The sequence below is a fragment of the Panthera tigris genome, chromosome A3 (genome assembly GCF_018350195.1).
Source record: "Panthera tigris isolate Pti1 chromosome A3, P.tigris_Pti1_mat1.1, whole genome shotgun sequence".
Lineage (NCBI taxonomy): Eukaryota > Metazoa > Chordata > Mammalia > Carnivora > Felidae > Panthera > Panthera tigris.
The window spans coordinates 28,783,042-28,801,166 of record NC_056662.1 but is presented as its reverse complement, the minus strand read 5'-3'; the positions used below and the strand labels follow the sequence as shown (position 1 = coordinate 28,801,166).

The window sequence follows — 18,125 nt, the reverse complement described above, 5'->3', positions numbered from 1 at the left end:
CTGACCGCCAAGGTGGCAGGGGAGGGGAGAGAAGGGCACGGAGGGGGGGAGGGGGGGAGGGGGAGAGGGGGAGAGGGGGAGGTCTCGAATCAACAGAACTTAGGAACATCACCCGTCCTCCGTGATGGAAAGGAAGAACTGAGAGAGAGCTCTGGCCAACCCTCTTCTTACTCCGAACCCCTATCTACTTAGACCATAACTGTATCCCTATTTCCGGGTGAGGACACTAAGGCTCACGATTACATTACTTGCCTGTGGTCTCACAGCTAGTAAGAGGCAGGGCCCAGTCTCTACAGCCTGGATTCCTTTTTAAGTTTAGTTTTGAGGGAGAGAGAAAGACAGAGTACGCGTGGGGGAGGGGCAGAGAGAGAAAGAGAAAGAGAGAGAGAGAGAGAGAGACAGACAGACGGACACAGAATCCGAAGCAGGCTCCGGGGTCCAAGCTGAATGGAACCCCTAGCCGTTTTACACCCCCTGTGACACAAGGTCCCTGTTAAGTTCAGGAACGTATGCCCCCAAGGAGTTTAACGTTCACCAAGTCCCCAGTGTCGATAGACCAACCACGCAATTTTCAGCGGAGCACTAATTAGGATTTTGACAAGTCTTCAAGATGCTCCATCCATGCGACATAAAAAAATCTCACTCTAGGAATTTATTCTAAGAATACCAAAAAGACAAAAAAAAAAAAAAAAAAAAAAAAAATCCTACGGCCGACAGCAACAAGAAGGGCACAGCAAGCGCCCAAAGCACCAGAACTGGTATTTGATACAACAAAGTAAAAGTGAAGGACCGGATGGGGCGCCAGGGGTGGCCCAGCCGGTTGCGCACGTCCCACTTCGGTTCAGGTCGTGATCTCGCAATCCGTGGGTTCGAGCCCCACTTTGGGCTCTGTGCTGACAGCTCAGAGCCTGGAGCCTGCTTCGGATTCTGTGTCCCCCCCGCCCACCCCCCCATCTCTCAAAAAATGAATAAATGTTAAAAAAAAAAAAAAAAAAGTGAAGGACTGGAAACAAGAGCCCAAGAAGGGTTAGTGGATGATTATGGTATTGCCGCTTGGCTGAATGCTTTCAAGGGTCGTGTTATACTTCTAATTTACTTAAATAAGTCAAAAGAGGAGGTCACATACCATGTCCGATGCCAAGTTTAATACAAAATTTTAAAAGATGAACTCCCAGTCTCAATGACCTTGGGCTGTGTCAGGTTACTATAAGGAGGCTGGGTCCAGTATCAACACACAGGGTGTGTTCCAAGTACTCCACAAGATTAGTCAAATGTCATTGTGCTCTGGACAATCAACCCCTGATGGTGGCTGCCAAGACAAGACACAGCATCCTACAGAGGCCAAGAACCCAAGAAGCCGCAGGCCTAACAGAAAAGGACAAGGGCTGTGGAGCCAGCCAGGCCCAGGGTCGACGCCCCCACTCTTCCACTTACATGGCTATGTGACCTCTGGGCGAGTGTTCTAAGACCCTATGGGTTGGTTTCATTTCCATCAACTGGGAGACCTCTACCTCCTGAGGCTATTGGAAGGCTTAACTGTGACACAGGAAGCATTCTGCATGGTACCCGGATGCCAGAACAGACAACTACTGGGCGTTAATTATGTTCCTGTGTCTGGACACCACTGGTGGCCCTCTGACAGTCATAAGGCAGCGTGTCAAGGATGCGGAGATTGGAAAGAGCATCTGGATGTAAATCTACAGCTGACCCTTCGCTGGTAGTACTGGACGAGTTACTTGACCTTCACAGATCCGGATTTTTCCACGTAGGAGACCCGGCTACAAACACACACACTTGCAAGTGGGAGGATTAAAGGAGACAAGGAGCATGAAAATACTGAGGCCGGCTCTTAGTTCTAGAGCATTAGAGGGATCTTGTTAGAATGCAGACTCCACCAGCCAGGCAGGGAGTGGGAAATAACCCTTGGCGGCCAACTCCTTCCTCTCTCCACCCGTGAGGGCCTTACCGCTTCCCCACGCCTCACCTCTTGCCAAGATTGCTTCTGTTTACCCTTTCACAGCTCCTCCTTCCCTCCCCTAAACACAGTCCACCTTCCTGGCCGCCACTCAGCTAGAGCACCTCTCACAGGCCATCCTGAGGTAACCTCTGCTGTGCTCTGTTTATCTCCTCCATTAGACTGGGCACTCATGGCGGAAGGAAACCAAGCCTCTGGCCTCCTCACGGTGCGCCTCACACACAGTAGGTGCTCAGTAATTGGGCGAAATGAAGCCAGATGAGAACTGTGAGAGGCTTACAACAACAGCAAGGAAAGTTCCAGTAGGAAGCATGCAGAATATGTACATTAAAGACAACTAGGTAAGGGTCCAGAATTCTGGAGTCACTAAGGACTCTACCAAAGGCCAAATCGGAGTTGAAAGTGAACGGATGTTTTATAGGGGGTTGAGCAATTCTTAGGAATTTCCACTATAAAAAGCCTACCCAGTGCAACTCAGTTAGCCAAAACTCTCGATTAAGCAAGGGCTGTTCCCGTCTCCCGAGGCCGATATCTACAATTCCCAGTGCACACCGAAGGCAGTCAGTAGTGAGGGAAGTCTGCGTGGTTGTCTCCGGACGTTCAAGAGCAGACCAGAAGGGAGGTAACGGGGTCCCCGGCAGCTGAGACACAGGGGAGGCCCCAGTAGAAATCAGCAGTGCCAAGTACTGATCAGTACATAATTAAAAACAAACAGTAGCCATTAGTTTCGGAGTAAAATGTGATCATGCCCATTTAACCACCAAGAAAAACAGAAGCGCACCCAGAACTTAAGCCACCTGTCCCAAGAGCGCGGCACAGCTGGTCAGGAGAATGGAGTCGAGCCCTAACGCCCGTGCTTGGTTATTTGCTTGGCTGTTTTTTTTTTTTTTACACTGCGCAAGTTCACAAACTTCAGTCTCCCCACTGGTAAAACAGGGGTAATTGCAGGACTCACTTCTACACTAGAGAATTCAGAGTTGCTTTCTAGGGGTCTGGCCTAAGGTTTTCCTAGGCACTCAACAGACTGGGGCGGGGGCGGCTAAGACCCTGGCTTCCCATCGCACAGGAACTCTGGCCTCATCTTACTTACTCTAGTCTACCTTCTCTGTTTCCCCCGTGTCTCCCACTCCAGAGGGAACCTCTGCCGTTTGCTAGGCTACCCATCACTCATGACCTTGAATTGCGGTCACTTGGGCCTGTGTCTTCTGCACGCCCCATGGAGGGAACTTTGCAAAGCCTCTCCCAATGCAGTGCCTGACTCACCGTCACCACTGGGCATAGATGCACAGCCAAGACTTCCCAAGGACCTAGGTTCCCACCCCTGGGAAGCCACCTAAAGATCTCTTGATACAGTAAACATGAAAGTTGGTGAAGCAGAACTTGTGTCTTACCAAGACGGGATAAGCCAGACCCCCAGCTTTTCCAAACTTATTTGGTTTAACAAGCCTTGGGTTCGTCCTGGAGATTATATATTATATATATAAATTTATATATGTAAATATATATATTTATATATACATCACTTGTTGCTGTTTGTCAGAAGGATCAGCATGTGCATTAGAGTGTGCCAGAATTTGAGTTTAGGTTGACAGTGAGTCTTAAGTCTTAGACTTGTCTGCCGTCTTCTAAGCGGCAGCCACCTTGAACTTAGTTTTAGGTGCATTTGGGACAGGGTCCTTTGGCAATGGAAACAGGGGATAAAAGCAAGCTGTTGATGTTTTAACTCCTGTTTTTTGTGAAAAGTACTAAAAAAGCTAAACAAAGACATCAACTCATCAGCCAAATAATTTACAGGATTGTTAATCTGGTTTAAAAAAGCCTAGGAGGCTGGTTTGAATGCTACCACTAACTCTGTAGGGGGGCAAATCCTCATTTCTAGGCTTGTTTCCGTCCACTGACTCTGAAACTTCTGTTCTCTACTTAACACAGAGACTTGTTTGGTCCATGTTCAGAGAGAAGGGAACGACATAAGACATAGAAGCTACCAAAAAAAGTTGGACAGAACCAAGAACTACATTAAGTTTCTCTTTTCGACAATGGATTTATAGGTCAAATGATTAAGACTATAGAGATGGCTACTGTGTATTCACGAGACAGCAGATACTGAAGAGGGAAAAAACCCAAACTATTCTCTATTTGGCCCAACTGTGAAATAAATCCCCTTTCTTTACCTATCTACACGGTCCTACGCATCCTTCTTTCAAGCCTACCTTCTCTGCCAACTCCTGGCTAACTCTAGATTATCATTCCTGTTAATCCTGTGCAACACTCTGTAGAAAGCCCTCGTTAACCAACTTACCTTTTCCTCAGGTGACCCTGATTAGCACTTAAAGTCTCCTACAGGTCCTCAAACTTTCCCAATTTAGGTTGCTTTGGGGGCAAAGACTCCTTCCCCCACCCCCCCCCCAATCCCCAGAAATGCTACTATGGGGGCTAAGTAAAATTATGTAGATTTGGTTCAATTGAGGCTTTAAAATCAGATTAACACTTTTTTGGCCTATTTCAAAATTAGTCTAAATTGCAGGAGACTGGGCAAAAGGTGACCGCAGAAGAGTTTGTTTAATGACAGGGTTGAACCAGATTATCTGTAAGATTCCTTCCAGCTCGGACATTTCTGAGTGATAACAGCATACTGCAGCGCCCCAGGGCAGTTTAAGACTGCAAATTTTGGAAGCTGAAGGCAAGGAAAGCTTAACCTAGAGTAAAGTGGGCCTTTTTGTTCTTTACTTTAATACTAATAGCAGAAAACAATGCCTATTTACAGCTTGCTAAATTTACATTTGACATGTAAATGTCAATGTTAGTTTCAACAGCTAGGCTGTCTACATTTCCTTTATTGCTCTGAGCCCAGAGGGTTACCCGACCCACAGTAGAGGCTCCCACACTTTATAGAAGACTCCCTACAACTGAAAGGGACAATTAAAGTGTGTGCCCTAAAGCAAAATTAATTTCCTTTCTCTAGACCGGTTTTAATTCACACAAAGAGGTAGAAAATACCAGTTTTTCCCTCCACCTGGTGTTGTGGACAATGCAGACAACAGGATGGGTTCCATGGTCAGACAAGTTTTTCAGAAACTTGAACAAGAACACAGTGAATCTCGGGGCGCCTGGGTGGCTCAGTCGGTTAAGCCTCCGACTTCGGCTCAGGTCACGATCTCGCCGTCTGTGAGTTCGAGCCCCGCATCGGGCTCTGTGCTGACAGCTCAGAGCCTGGAGCCTGTTTCAGATTCTGTGTCTCCCTCTCTCTGTGACCCTCCCCCGTTCATGCTCTCTCTCTGTCTCAAAAAAAAAAAAAAAAAAAAAAAAAAAAAAAAAAAAAAAAAAATTAATAAAAAAAAAAAGAACACAGTGAATCTCAAAAGGGATGATGACAGAGAATTCAAAGTGTGGACTGAACTTGCTGAGGCTGCTGGTTCCTCCTGACCTGAGCACTTAGGGACATTCCCAGAGTGCACCGCAAGCTTCAGGACATAGGCACACTTATCTTACGGATAGAGGAATGCTCCCCACAGGTTTTAAACAACTTGTTGTAGGTCTCATGTAGTCAGTTCAGACAAGCCAGGACTGAAAGTGAGCCTAACGCCAAAGCCTATGGTATTAACCACCAGACTAGGCTGCGGCCGTTTACCATGGAGTTTCGACAAATCCGACACACGAGAGAATTCGAACAGTATCTATAGGCAAGGAGAGGAAGTCAAGACTCCACACCCAGGTGGAAACTTCGAGATTGGCGTCGCCGAACTGAGGGTAGAAGGGGACCACTGGCAAAGTGTGAAATCCCACATCCCAAGGCAGTCCTGTATTATGGAAATCCAGACTATCCAGGGGAGAAGACAGCCTCAGAACGGAAGTGAAAAGGGAGCAGAACACAGGTAAGCTCAAATCTCCTGGAAAGTCCTTTCAAAACAAATGTCTTTACCCTGGGGAGACAGGGTGGGCTTTTTAAGGTGGGAGGCAGGGCTGGGCATAAAAAGTAAAAACCTGTTTTGAAAAATAGGACCCCAGGTGATCCGGATCGTGTCTCTCAACCCACTGTCAAACAACTGACACGGAACAGAGTTCTCTTGGGATGGGCTGTAGGAGATTAAAATCAGGCAAAAGCTTCAAAGAAAATGCCCTCTCCAGCCCCACCCCAAATCCTACCCATTCTTAAAGGTCACTTCCACCTTCTTCTCTGGGGAAGTGAGGGCATCATTACCCATTTCAAAGAATCTAGGCCTTGAATCAAGACACATCTGGGTTCACTGTCACTTAAGCTCTGAAAAACTGTAAAGAAACCCAACTTTCCTGTACAAGCTGATTAACCTCATCAACTTCTATTTGTTCACCTCTAATCCTTAGTTTCTTCATTTATAGAAAGAGGAAAGGGTTTACCTTTAAAATAACCCAAAGTCTAGGACCTAGCTAGGACTCAGATTGGTGACCTCTCCCTTGAGAAGGTCTCCTAAGACCTTTCTAGCCCAGCTGCCCTCTCCTCTCTGAAGAGATCCTTGGCTACTTGTAGTCTGAACAAAACTGAACACTCAGCATGAACTCACTCCCTAACAGCAGCTAAAACCCAAAATTTTGGATTAGCCCTCCCATGACTGCAAAGTTCCCTTGCCTCCCGGGGGGCCCCATCTTCACTATGAAGAAAAATACCCCACACAGCCAGTCTTAGGGAGTTAAGAAAAAGATTAAGTATGTAAAACAGAGAAAAGGAGGAAAAAGGTGTTACAAGTTAGGTGACAGCTCTAGGCCCTCCTGGGGGGTTATTATTCTGCAGGCCCCAGAGGATTTAGCCAGGGAAACCCACCAGTGTGTTTGACTGTCCTGGGATGGGCTGGGGGGTCCCCAAGGAAAATGGAACACTAGAAAGAGTTTGCGGGTGGAGCTGGAGGGTGTCAGGACATTTGGAACCAGACAGGGAGGAGGTGTGGGTGGGTCCAGTAAAGTTCTTTTTGTTTGCTTTGGGAGGGAAAGAGAAGAGGCCCTAGAGAGGGGGCTGTGAAGTTCTTGCACCAACTCTGAACCCAATCCCCTTCTGGCCCTGTGGAACTTCCAAGTGCTAGAAGTTTAATAACAGTTCGCCTTTACTGAGCACTAAGATAATAGTTAGCACTTAAGGGGCCCTTTTTACGAAAATACCAGCTAACGTGTGCACCAGGGGCTGATCCTGGGTCCTGAGAGGAGAAGAGGGCCCAAATGCCTGGGCCCTGGGAAGGAGGGTGTGTCTGGGCCCAGGGTGACAGGACCAGGATCAGGGCCTAGGGGTCAGCCGGGGCCGAGCCATCCAGGGGAGCGGGTTCAGGCCCCATGGGGGCGGGACAGCCGGCGGCGCTCCTACCTTTGAGCGAGGTCTCCACCAGGCGCAGGTAAAGCTGCGAGCTCTTGTTGCCGTGGCTCATGCGCTGGGCTAGCCCGTTGCGCTGCAGGACGCACTCCTCAAACTGCACGACGTTCTGGTGGCGCCGTTTGAGGCTGGTCAGGGCCCAGAATTCGGCCAGCGCCAGCTCCACGTTCTCGGGGGCGTCGCAGCGGATCTTCTTGACCGCCACCCGGGCCCCGCTGCGCCCGGCCACTGCCTCGTAAACCACGCCGTAGCTGCCGCGCCCGATCTCTGCCAACAGGCTGTACCGCGGCCGCGCCGACCCGCCGCCGCCCTCTGGCCGCCGCCGCGCCAGGTAGGCCTCGCCCGGGGCCTCCGCTGCCACCGGATCCATGGCCTGGGCCGCTGCCGGCCTCAGCTTCGCGCTGGGCGCCCGCGGCACAGGGCTTCGCCTTTTCCGCTCGGGGCTTTGTGTACCTCTGCGGGCGCCGTCCTCCTCCCCCGTTTCCATGGCTGCGGGCGGCGGGGGGAGCAGCAACGGCGCTGCCCGGGTCCCCCCTGCCTCATCCCTCCGTCCGGCCCCGGGACGTGGAGGAGCGGGACCTTGGATTGTGACCTGCGGACGAAAGGATTGGTTAACCAACTAGGCCGAAGCAGGGAGGCTAGGAGCGCAGGCCGCAGGGCGTCCCACCTCCTCCTTCTCCTCCTGCGGCCGCCACGGCCCCTTTAAGACGGAAGCGGCCGCTGATGACTGAACAGGGGAGGGGAGGGGAAAGCGGGAAAGACGAAACCACTAAGACTGTGGCTCAGAGGGGGAACCGGAAAGAAAAGCAAAACATCCCCGTCTTCTCAGCTAAACTGTCGCCTAAAAACAGAAAAAACAAGGACCAGCAGTCTTTACAATTTAAGAAAATTGCCTTAAGAAGCAATTCTGACTGTGGAAATCTTCTTCCCTGCCTGGTCTCCTCTGGGATACCCCTCCCCGCATCCCGCTTTAGGTTCTCCCGGGTGTAAACAGTCCATTGAATTAAGCCAGAGCTGAGCCCGGCGGACCGACCCAAGTCCCCGAAGGCGGCGGGTTGGGTTAAGAATTCCGCGTCCCTGAGCCCGCCAAACTGGGGGCCCGATTGCCCTCCCCAAGCGCCCGAGGTGATGCGGGTGGCTCCAGCCTCGGCGCCTGCTGTGACTCCGCAGACTGCGCCCTTACCTGGCCGGCGCCCCTCCACTTCCGGGCGGCCCGTTTCCCCCCTGGCGTCCCGGGCTGGGGATGGTCCGCTCCCGGCCAGGGCTGCCTCCTGTACAGAGCGGCGCCAGAGGCGGCGGTCCGGGCCGGGTGTGCTCCGAATTCTGCTGCCGCGCGGGGGGTGGCAGCGGCGCTGGCGGGGGAGAACCGGGTGTCCGGGCTCCCGCGGCTCTCCACGTGTTCGCGCCAGCTGAGCCCTTTACATAACCTGTTTATATAAGCCGCACCTCCCGCCCGTACTCGGGCCAGCGGGGGCTCTTGGTGGCCCATCCCCCGGGAGGCCGGTCGAGTACCGCGCCGCCTGGGTCTTGCCAAGGTCGACAGAGCAGCCGCAGCCAGGCGCACCGGGCACGCCGCGCCGGGGCCCAATCACAGGCGAGAACACCCAGCCGACAAAAAATAGGCGCCAAATTCCGCGATCCGCTGCGTCCTCCTGGCCTCCGCGGCAGACTGCGCGCCGCAGCCCCCTCCCTCCTCGCCCTCGCTTGGTGAAGTGGGGCTGCGCGCAGTAGGCGCCTAATAAATACTGATTGGTTGATTGGATTGGTCGGTTTGATTGATTCATAGGTAAAGCCTGGGAACCGCCCGGCCTGGGTTGGAATCCACACCCTGCCCCCCATAGCCCCTTGACTCTGGGTGAATCATCGGCCCGTTCCGTGCCTCAGTTTTCTGTTCTGCAAAATGGGTGATTGGACCTTACCTTGCCAGTGTTGATAGCGCCAAATGAAATATATATAATTTAAATGCATATATTAAGAGTAGCAATATATATATAAGGTGGCTAATAGGATGCAAGGCTGAAAGTGCTAGTTTGTTCACTGCTTTGTACTCCAGTGCCTAGTAGGTGCTCGTTATTTTTAAGCTGAACCTGTACTAATTGAACTCCTGTAATGTGCTAGGCACTGTTGTAAGTCGCTGCGGAAAGAGCAGTGAACAAGTCAGTCTCTACCTTAGTTGAGGTTCTAGGCCCCTGGAGGAGACAAACGATATGGGTGACCTTGTGCAAGTTAATTAACTTTCTTGTGTCTTTAGTTCTCATCTGTAAGATGGGAGGAACCGTAGTTGGAGGAATCACTGTAGTTATACAGTTAAAACAACAGGACAGGGCCTTACACGCAGTAAATGTTAGATATTATTAACTAAACAATAGAATAATTTTTGACATTGGTAAGTATGATGGGGAATGTGAAAGAGTGCCTTGGGTTTGGGAATAGGCCACTTCTGATAATGTGGGCATCCATCGTAAAGACTAATTGTGTGTGTGTGGGGGGGGGGGGGGATTTCAAATTTACATGTAAATTGCAAGAATAGTAAAGAATTCTCATATACTTTTAACCAGAATAACAAATTGTTATATTTTGCTACATTTGCATTACCATATTCTCTCCTGTGTATGTGTGTATAATATGCACATACACTTTTTTTCCCCACAAATCATTTTAGAGTGGGTTTCAGACATTATGCCTCTTTCTCCCACATACTTCTGTGTATATTTCCTAGAAACATGGACATTCTCTTGCATAATCTCTGTATAATTATCAAAATCAGGAATTTCAACAATGGTATGATTCTTTTAACACCCCTTTAATATTTAAATTTTGCCAATTGGCCCAATAATGTAGCCATTCCCCGGAACCAGTTCAGGATCACAGGTTTCCTTTAGTTGTCCCCTCTTTTTAGTTTCCTTTAATCTGGAGAAGCAGTCAATTACTCAGCCTTTCTTTGTCTTTCATGACTTTGACATTTTTGAAGAGTACTGGGGGGTTATTTTGTAGATGTCCTTAATTTGTATTTGCCTGATATGTACTCATGATTAGATTCAGATTATGCATTTTTGGCAGGAATGCCACTGAAAGAAAGTTGTGTCCTGAGTGTATCACATCAGAAGGCACAGGACATTGGTTTGTCCCAATATTAGTGATATTACTATCAACTAATATCAAAGTTCAACGTATGAATTTAGGGAGCAGACCTGAAGTCAGCCATGCTAAAAACTAGTGGTAAGGCATTTAAGGAAGAAGGAAAAAGTATAGAAGCCAAAAGACAGGAAGGAACAAGCTTGATGTTCAACTTTAGCCGGTTGGTGAGTGTGTAAGGTGGTACAACCACTTTGGGGTGAAAAAAAAGTTCGGCAATGTCTTAGGAAGTTGAATACAGATCTACCCGATGGCCCAGCAACTTCATGCCTAGGCATTTACCCAAGATACATGAGAGTTTATGTTCACAAATGCACTTTCATAAAAATGTTTATAGTGGCTTTTGCCATAAGAGTCCCAAACTAGAAAACACTCACTCTAATGTTCATCAGTAAGTGAATGGATAACTAGACTGTGGTCTTCCTATACCATGAGATGCTGCTGGGGGTGCGGGTGGGGCGGTGGGGAGGCCTGAAGTATTGATATAAGAACATGCATGAATTAGAGTAATTATGCTGAATGAAAGATGCCAGGCACAAAAGAATACATACTGCATGATTCTGTATACGGTTCTTGAAAATGCAAACTAATATACAGTGACAGCAGATTAGTAGTTGGGGTGGGGAGGGAGGTACACGAGGAAACTTTTGGGGGTGATGGATATGTTTATTATCTTGAAATTATCTTGTGGTAGAGGCACCTGGGTGGCTCAGTTGGTTAAGTTTTCCACTTCAGCTCGGGTCATGATCTCTCTGTCTGTGAGTTCGAGCCCTGCGTCAGGCTCTGGGCCGACAGCTCAGAGTCTGGAGCCTGCTTCAGATTCTGTGTCTCCCTCTCTCTCTTTCCCTGGCTCAACGCTCTGTCTCACTCTCAAAAAGAAATAAACATTAGGGGCACCTGGGTGGCTCAGTCGGTTGGGCGTCCGACTTCGGCTCAGGTCATGATCTCACGGTTTGTGAGTTCGAGCCCCACGTCGGGCTCTGTATTGTCAGTTCAGAGCCTGTAGCCTGCTTCGGATTCTGTGTGTCCCTCTCTCTCTGCCCCTCACCCACTCACGCTCTGTCTCTATCAAAAAATGAATAAATGGGGGCGCCTGGGTGGCTCAGTCGGTCAAGCATCCAACCTCAGCTCAGGTCATGATCTCGCGGTTTGTGAGTTTGAGCCCCCCGTCGGGCTCTGTGCTGACAGCTCAGAGCCTGGAGCCTGCTTCAGATTCTGTGTCTCCCTGTCTCTCAGCCCCTCCCCTGCTCATGCTCTATCTCTGTCTCTCAATAATAAATAAACATTAAAAAAAAAAGTTAAGAAAATTTAAAAAAATGAATAAACGTTTTAAAAAATAAATAAACATTAAAAAAATAAAGAAGTTATCTTGTGGTAGTTTCAGGGGAGGGATATGTTAACATCACTTCAAATTGTACACTTTGAATAAGTGCGGTTTTTGTACATCAGTTTTACAGCTTAACCTCATTAAAGCTGTAAAAAAAATGAATTAAAAAGAGCACACTAGATGATCCCATTAATATACAGGCAAGCAGCACTGATCCACGGCAGCAGAAAACCTATCGGTGGTTATCCTTGGGGTGGGAGTGGGACTGCTGAAGGGTGCAAGGGAATTTTCTGGGTGATGGACTTTTATGGGATGTAAATTATATGGCAATGAAGTTGGTTTAAAATGTGAATACACAAACCCAAATCCCGCCAGGCCATGAACACCAGTGTCCTTACTTAGCACTTCTCAGGACCGAAGGCTGTGTAGTGCTGAGGCAGGGCTGGCCCTGTTTGTGCTGTTCCTGGCCCCAGAAACTGAACAAGGCCAATGGAGTCTTTCTTCCAGCTAGTTTCCCAACTGAGCCTTTTTATTTTTGTTTGTTTGTTTATTTGAATGTTTTATTTATTTTTGAGAGCGAAAGAGAGAGAGTGCAAGCAGGGGAGGGACAGAGAAAGAGGGAGACAACCCAAGGCAGGCTCCAGGCTCCGAGCTGTCAGCACAGAGCCCGATGCGGGGCTCGAACCCATGAACCGGGAGATCATGGCCTAAGCCGAAGTCAGAGGCTCAACCGGCTGAGCTACCCAGGTGCCCCAAACAGGTGCTATATTCGAATGGCGGCTTGGGAAACCCTCTCTAAGGAGGTGCCCGTTGAGCAGAGACCTGCTAGAATCCACCAAATGCGTATCTATTGGAAGAGCATTTGTGTCCGAGGGAAACAGCAGGTGCAAAGGAGGCCAGCGTGGCTGGAACGCAGGGAACGGGGCAGGAGAAGCCGGAAATGGAGAGAGAGAGATGTGGTAGGTGGGTCGTGAGGCAGGGATGCATGGGCCCTATGAGGACTTGGGATTTATTGAGTCTTTGTGATATACGGAACCTCAAGGAAAGCGAGGGAGCGGGAGGGGAGAGCTGAGGCTCTCACAGATGGTTACTCTGAGTACTGCCCAGGGGGAGGAGGCAGAGTGGTGATGCTCCCGCCCATCCTGCAGTATTTCAGGGGGAGGAGAACGCCCCAGGGGCCACCCTAGGGGTGACTCCCTGGGACAGTGGAGAGCTCTGGCCCTGGAGGGGAGAGTTGGGTGGAGTGGAGGGGTGTGGAAGGAATGGTGGGGAAGGGGGAGAGCTGGCTCTGGTGGGCTAGGAGGGAAGGGGGAAGCGGAGGGAGGGTAGGGCCAGGCAGCAGAGGCAGAGAACGGTATGAAATGGTGGCTGTCGTAGGGGGAGGGGAGGATGGGAGGCGTTAAAAAGAGGAGAGGCTCCTACAGGGGTGCCGGAGGGGGCTTTCACTTTGGAGGTGCTGACAGACAGAGGCTTGAGGTGTGTGCTCAGAGGAGGGCTGGTTCTGAGCGGGAGACCCTGGAAGACTGGGGGAGGCTTTGCAGCTGGCTTGCACTCCCCTCCCATAATGGAACTGGTTCTACTGGGCTCCAGGAGGGGTGTCTACAAGAAAAGCTAGACCCTGTGGCACCTACCTGCCTCAGTGGGTTAAGCCTCCGACCCTTGATTTAGGCTCAGGTCATGATCTCACAGTTCGTGAGTTCAAGCCCCACATGGGGTTCTGTGCTGACAAAAGCATGGAGCCCGTTTGGGATTCTCTCTCTCTCTCTCTCTCTCTCTCTCTCTCTCTGCCCCTCCCTGCTTGCACTCCATCTCAAAAGGAAAAAAGCAATGCTGAAGCCGGTTATGCTGCCCAGCTATGTGGGAGGGACACTTTGGCCCCATTTTATGGATGGGAAGATTGGGCCCTGGAAGCTGTTCCATCACAAACGGGTGCAGTAGTTGGGATCCGAACCCCAGTGGCCTTGGGTTTGGGTATCCGAACTCGTAACCATTGTCCTGGTGCTCTCGAGCGTGAGTGTGCGTCGGCATCCCTTGGAGGTGGAGGGCTGGTCAAAAAACCAGATTGCTGGGCCCCAGCCCCAGAGTGGTGGCTCATCAGTAAGTCTTTGGGTAGGGCTTGGTAATTTGCATCTCTAGCTAGGTCCCAGGTGATGCTGTTCCTGTTGCTGGTCCAGGGACCACACGTGAAGAACCACATTACATTACGCTGCCCCTAGACTGAGCACAAAGCTGAGACAATTATAAAGGATTGGAGTTCTGGCAAAGAAGTTGGAGATGGATTGGAGCTATTATAGAGAAAACTAAGCAAATAAGACACACAGTGATTATTAAAGCCAAGAAAACAAAAGCGATTCATAAGAAAAACGTTGTAATTATCATAAGCATCAACACTTAGCTGGAGATAATATTACATTGTCATTATAATGTGAAAACAGCACATTGATTTAACCAAAAATTATGATGTAATTATTTGGGGAAAATTGGAGAGGGTGTGTGTGTGTGTGTGTGTGTGTGTGTGTGTGTGTAGAGAAAGAGAGAGTGAGAGAGAGCGAGAGAGAGGAAAACGAAATTCTTTTTCTCCGTAGCCGCAGATCAATACAAAAAGCCTAAAATGAAAAGATCTTGGAAGTGACCCCATAATCAGGTTTGAAGAGATAACTACAGAATGAGTTATTGCTTCATGGCTGTGACTGGGGGTAGCACGGGAGGTTCTTCTTATAAGCCTTGTAGTAGGGTCCAGTCTGCAGTAGTAACTAACTCTTCGACATTATATATATTTACTACTTGGATTAAAATGAAATTAAAAATAAACATGGGCATGGGATTTAGCTACCACTGAAGCAGCCTGTCAGCTTGGTGGCGCTGTTCAGCTTCTGGCTCTGACATCCACCTGTTGTCCTGGTATTACCTAAAAGCATCAGAAGACCTACAAGTAAGTTAGGTACTCAAATCACACCCTGGGGACGCTGCACTGGAGACATCGCACCTCCAGTAAGACTCGACAAAGAGGGCCTCTGGTCTCTCCAAAGAGGGTCCGAGTCACGGAAAATAAAGATGGAAGCAGTTAGAGGCACCTGTTTCCCAAACTTAATGGATTGTTGTAATTTCGAATGGTCTTCCTATTGGCCGCAGAAGAGGCTCAGAAATTCCAACCTTTTCTCTTCTCCCATCTGAGAATAGCGTAAACATTCTTTGTCAGGCTATGTGTCCGCAGAACACTGGTTGCTAGGTTCTTAGGAGTTGTTTATGATTTTTGGAAAGATGAGGGAATATAACGCAGAAGTAACAGGGCGAAGTCCCTGATTCTGGTTAACTACTGGGACGGTCCAAATAAATGGTTGGGGGAACCCGGTTAAAACATCCACAGGCACAAGGCAACAAAGTACACTTGTTGATCAAAGTGTAAAGGATACAGCCTTTGGGGGAGGCAATTTGATAACTCATTGTTTATTAATATAGTTAAAAATTCATACACTTGGATCCAGCGATCCCATTTCTAGAACTTATCCTATAGAAATACCCAAGGATAAAGCAATATATAGGCAATGAGGATTTTTATTGTGGTTGTTTGTAATGGTAAAATATTAGAAATACTCAGGTGGCAGAGACAGGAGATTACTTATATACACATTTGAATATAATGTAGGCATCAGAAAGAAGGAATTGGCTCCCGTATGTACTGCCACAGAACGAGTGTTTGCAACATATTGTTACATTAAAAAAAGCAAATGCAAACTAGGATCTATAGTGTGACTTCAAATTTTGTTTAAATATATGTACATACATAATCGCTAACCTTCACCGAGTTGTTTCTCTGTATTTGTTGCTATCCTAAGTGCTCTATTTAGACTTATAGCCTATAAGCCCATAGGGTAGGTTTCATTATCTTCATTTTCCATAGAACATGAGGCACGGGGAGGTTATGTGACTTTCTCAAGACCATGCCACTAAAGAGGTGGAGCTTGATTTTTTAAAAAAAATTTTTTTAATGTTTATTTATTTTTTGAGAGAGAGAGAGAGAGTGAGCAGAGGAGGGGCAGAGAGAGAGAGAGGGAGACACAGACTCCGAAGCAGTCTCCAGTCTCCGAGCTGTCAGCATAGAGCCCGATGCTGGGCTTGAACTCACAAGCTGTGAGATCATGACCTGAGCTGTAGTCAGACGCTTAACTGACTGAGCCACCCAGGTGCCCCAAGGTAAAGCCTGATTTTAAACCCCAGCATATCTGATTCCAAAGCTCGTGGTCTTAAACCAGTACATGATATAGCCTTGGTACTTACATGTTAGATTATGCATACATAAAGGAAACATTTTGATAAAGAATACTCTAGATGCCGAGAAGCATTCTCTCCAGGTGGTCCTTCTACTCTCAACATTTTTGTATGATTTGAACTTTTAATGTATGCCTTTTTGGGATTAATTTTTAAGTACTTTTTTATAGATGTGAAAAAAAACAATACAATTCAGTGAAAAATAATGTGCAGTAACGTAGACTGCACCTCATTCTCACTTGCTCAATGAATACTGATTAAGCACCTACTGTTTGTCATTTGGGGACTGAGATGAATAAAATTCAGTTCCTGTTGTGAAGAACTCACTGTAGGGACGTAAAGAAATATCCAGTCTAGGCTTTTTTTTTTCTTCTTTAATGGAGGTGTAACTGACACATAACATATTAGTTTCAGGGGTAAGACATAAGGATTCACTATTTGCATGTATTATGAAATGATCACCTCAGTAAGTCTAGTTAATATCTATCACCACGCATGGTTACACAATTATTTTTCTTGTCATGAGAACTTCTTAAAATTGTTTTTTTAACATTTATTTATTTTTGAGACAGAGAGACAGAGCATGAACGGGGGAGGGTCAGAGAAAGAGGGAGACACAGAATCTGAAACAGGCTCCAGGCTCTGAGCTGTCGGCACGGAGCCCAACGTGGGGCTCGAACCCACGGACCGCGAGATCATGACCTGAGCTGAAGTTGGCCACTTAACCGACTGAGCCACCCAGGCACCCCGATGAGAACTTTTTTTAAATAACTGTTTTAAGTTTACTTGTTTATTTTGAGAGATAGAGAGAGAGAGAGAGAGAGAGAGAGAGAGAGAGAGAGATGCAGTGGGGAAAGAGAGAATCCCAAGCAGTCTCTGCACTGTCAGTCAGGGCTGGAACTCACGAACCACGAGATCAATTCAAGAGTTGATCGCTCAGCTGAAATCAAGAGTGGGTCACTTAACTGACTGAGCCACTCAGGCGCCCCTGTGATGAGAACTTTGAAGATCTCCTTTCTTACCGACTTTCAAATATGCAACAGACTATCATTAACTATAGTCACCATCCTGTATATTACATCCCCATGTTATTTTCTAACTTCAAATTGTACCTTCGACCCCCTTTACCCGTTTCCCCCACCCCCTGCTTCTGAAAGTGACCACTAATTTGTCCTCTGTATCTGAGAGCTTGGGTTGTTGGAATATTTTTTGGTTTTGTTTTTGTTTTGTTTTGTTTCTTTTCGTAGGGTCTGCATATAAGTGAGATTATACAGTATTTGTCTTAGTCTGGCCTCTTTCACTTCCCATAACGCCCTCAAAGTCCATCCCCGTTGTCACAAATGGCAAGATCTCCTTCCTTTTTACGACTGAGTGATATTCCTATACATGTATCACATTTTCTTTACCAGTTTATCCACTGACGGACGCTTAGGTTGTTTCTATCTTGTGGCTGTTGTAAATAATGGTGCCATGAACCTAGGGGTGCACGGATCTTTTCCGGTTAGTGTTTCCATTTTCTTCAGATCAACACACAGAAATGGAATTGCTGGATCCTATGGTAGGATCTATATTGAATTTTTTGAGGAATCTTTGTCCTGTTTTCCAGAGTGGTTCCACCAATTCCGGTCTACAGCTCTGCCTGTGTGTGAGTTGGGAATCCTGATGAGCAAGACGGGTTCCCTGTTGATGATGAAATCTCGCTGCATTGTGAAGAAAGCTGCCGTGTTCATCAATAGAGTTCTCCATTGCTGAATGTCATGGTAATAACTAACATTGAAGAAACACTTACCAGGTACTGGTTCAAACACTTCTTACATATACCGATCTGTTGAAGTTCTAACCACGGGAGATACTCTTATGATCTCTAGTTTACGGATGAGGCACAGAGAGGTTAGGCAACTTGCCCAAGATCACACAGCTAGGAAGTAGCTTGGGGAATTTCAGTCCAGGTGAGTGCTTTGAGGAGCACCGCCAAAGATCCCAGCTGGTGGTGGAACATTCAGAATAAAAATAGTATTAACCGTAATAGTTCTTGTTACAGATCACACAGGGCTATGTTGAGTTTTAAGTGCTTGCACATTCTTATC

General features: G+C 47.9%; 1 protein-coding gene and 1 long non-coding RNA gene across 7 annotated transcripts in view; one reads left to right on the top strand and one right to left on the bottom strand.

Annotated features, from left to right (window-relative positions):
- STK35 (serine/threonine kinase 35) overlaps positions 1–9,048 on the bottom strand; it is a 44,143-nt gene extending 35,095 nt beyond the window's left edge. For 5 of the 6 annotated variants that reach the window (XR_006215553.1, XR_006215554.1, XR_006215555.1 and 2 more), the window contains exons 1-2: positions 8,491–9,048; positions 7,302–7,899 (exon numbers count right to left, since the gene is read on the bottom strand). Coding sequence is in view for 3 of the 6 variants with exons in the window: in XM_042980760.1 (XP_042836694.1) it covers positions 7,302–7,899; positions 8,491–8,796 (904 nt within the window). In the remaining 3 variants the exon portion in view is untranslated. Of the gene's footprint in view, positions 1–7,301; positions 7,900–7,974; positions 8,056–8,490 lie in introns of those variants that run through there. The other variant, XM_042980761.1, reaches the window with a different exon arrangement.
- LOC122237244 overlaps positions 7,463–18,125 on the top strand; it is a 61,203-nt gene continuing 50,540 nt past the window's right edge. The window contains exons 1-2 of the long non-coding RNA XR_006215556.1: positions 7,463–7,638; positions 17,645–17,830. This is a non-coding gene — a long non-coding RNA (uncharacterized LOC122237244). The remainder of the gene's footprint in view (positions 7,639–17,644; positions 17,831–18,125) is intronic.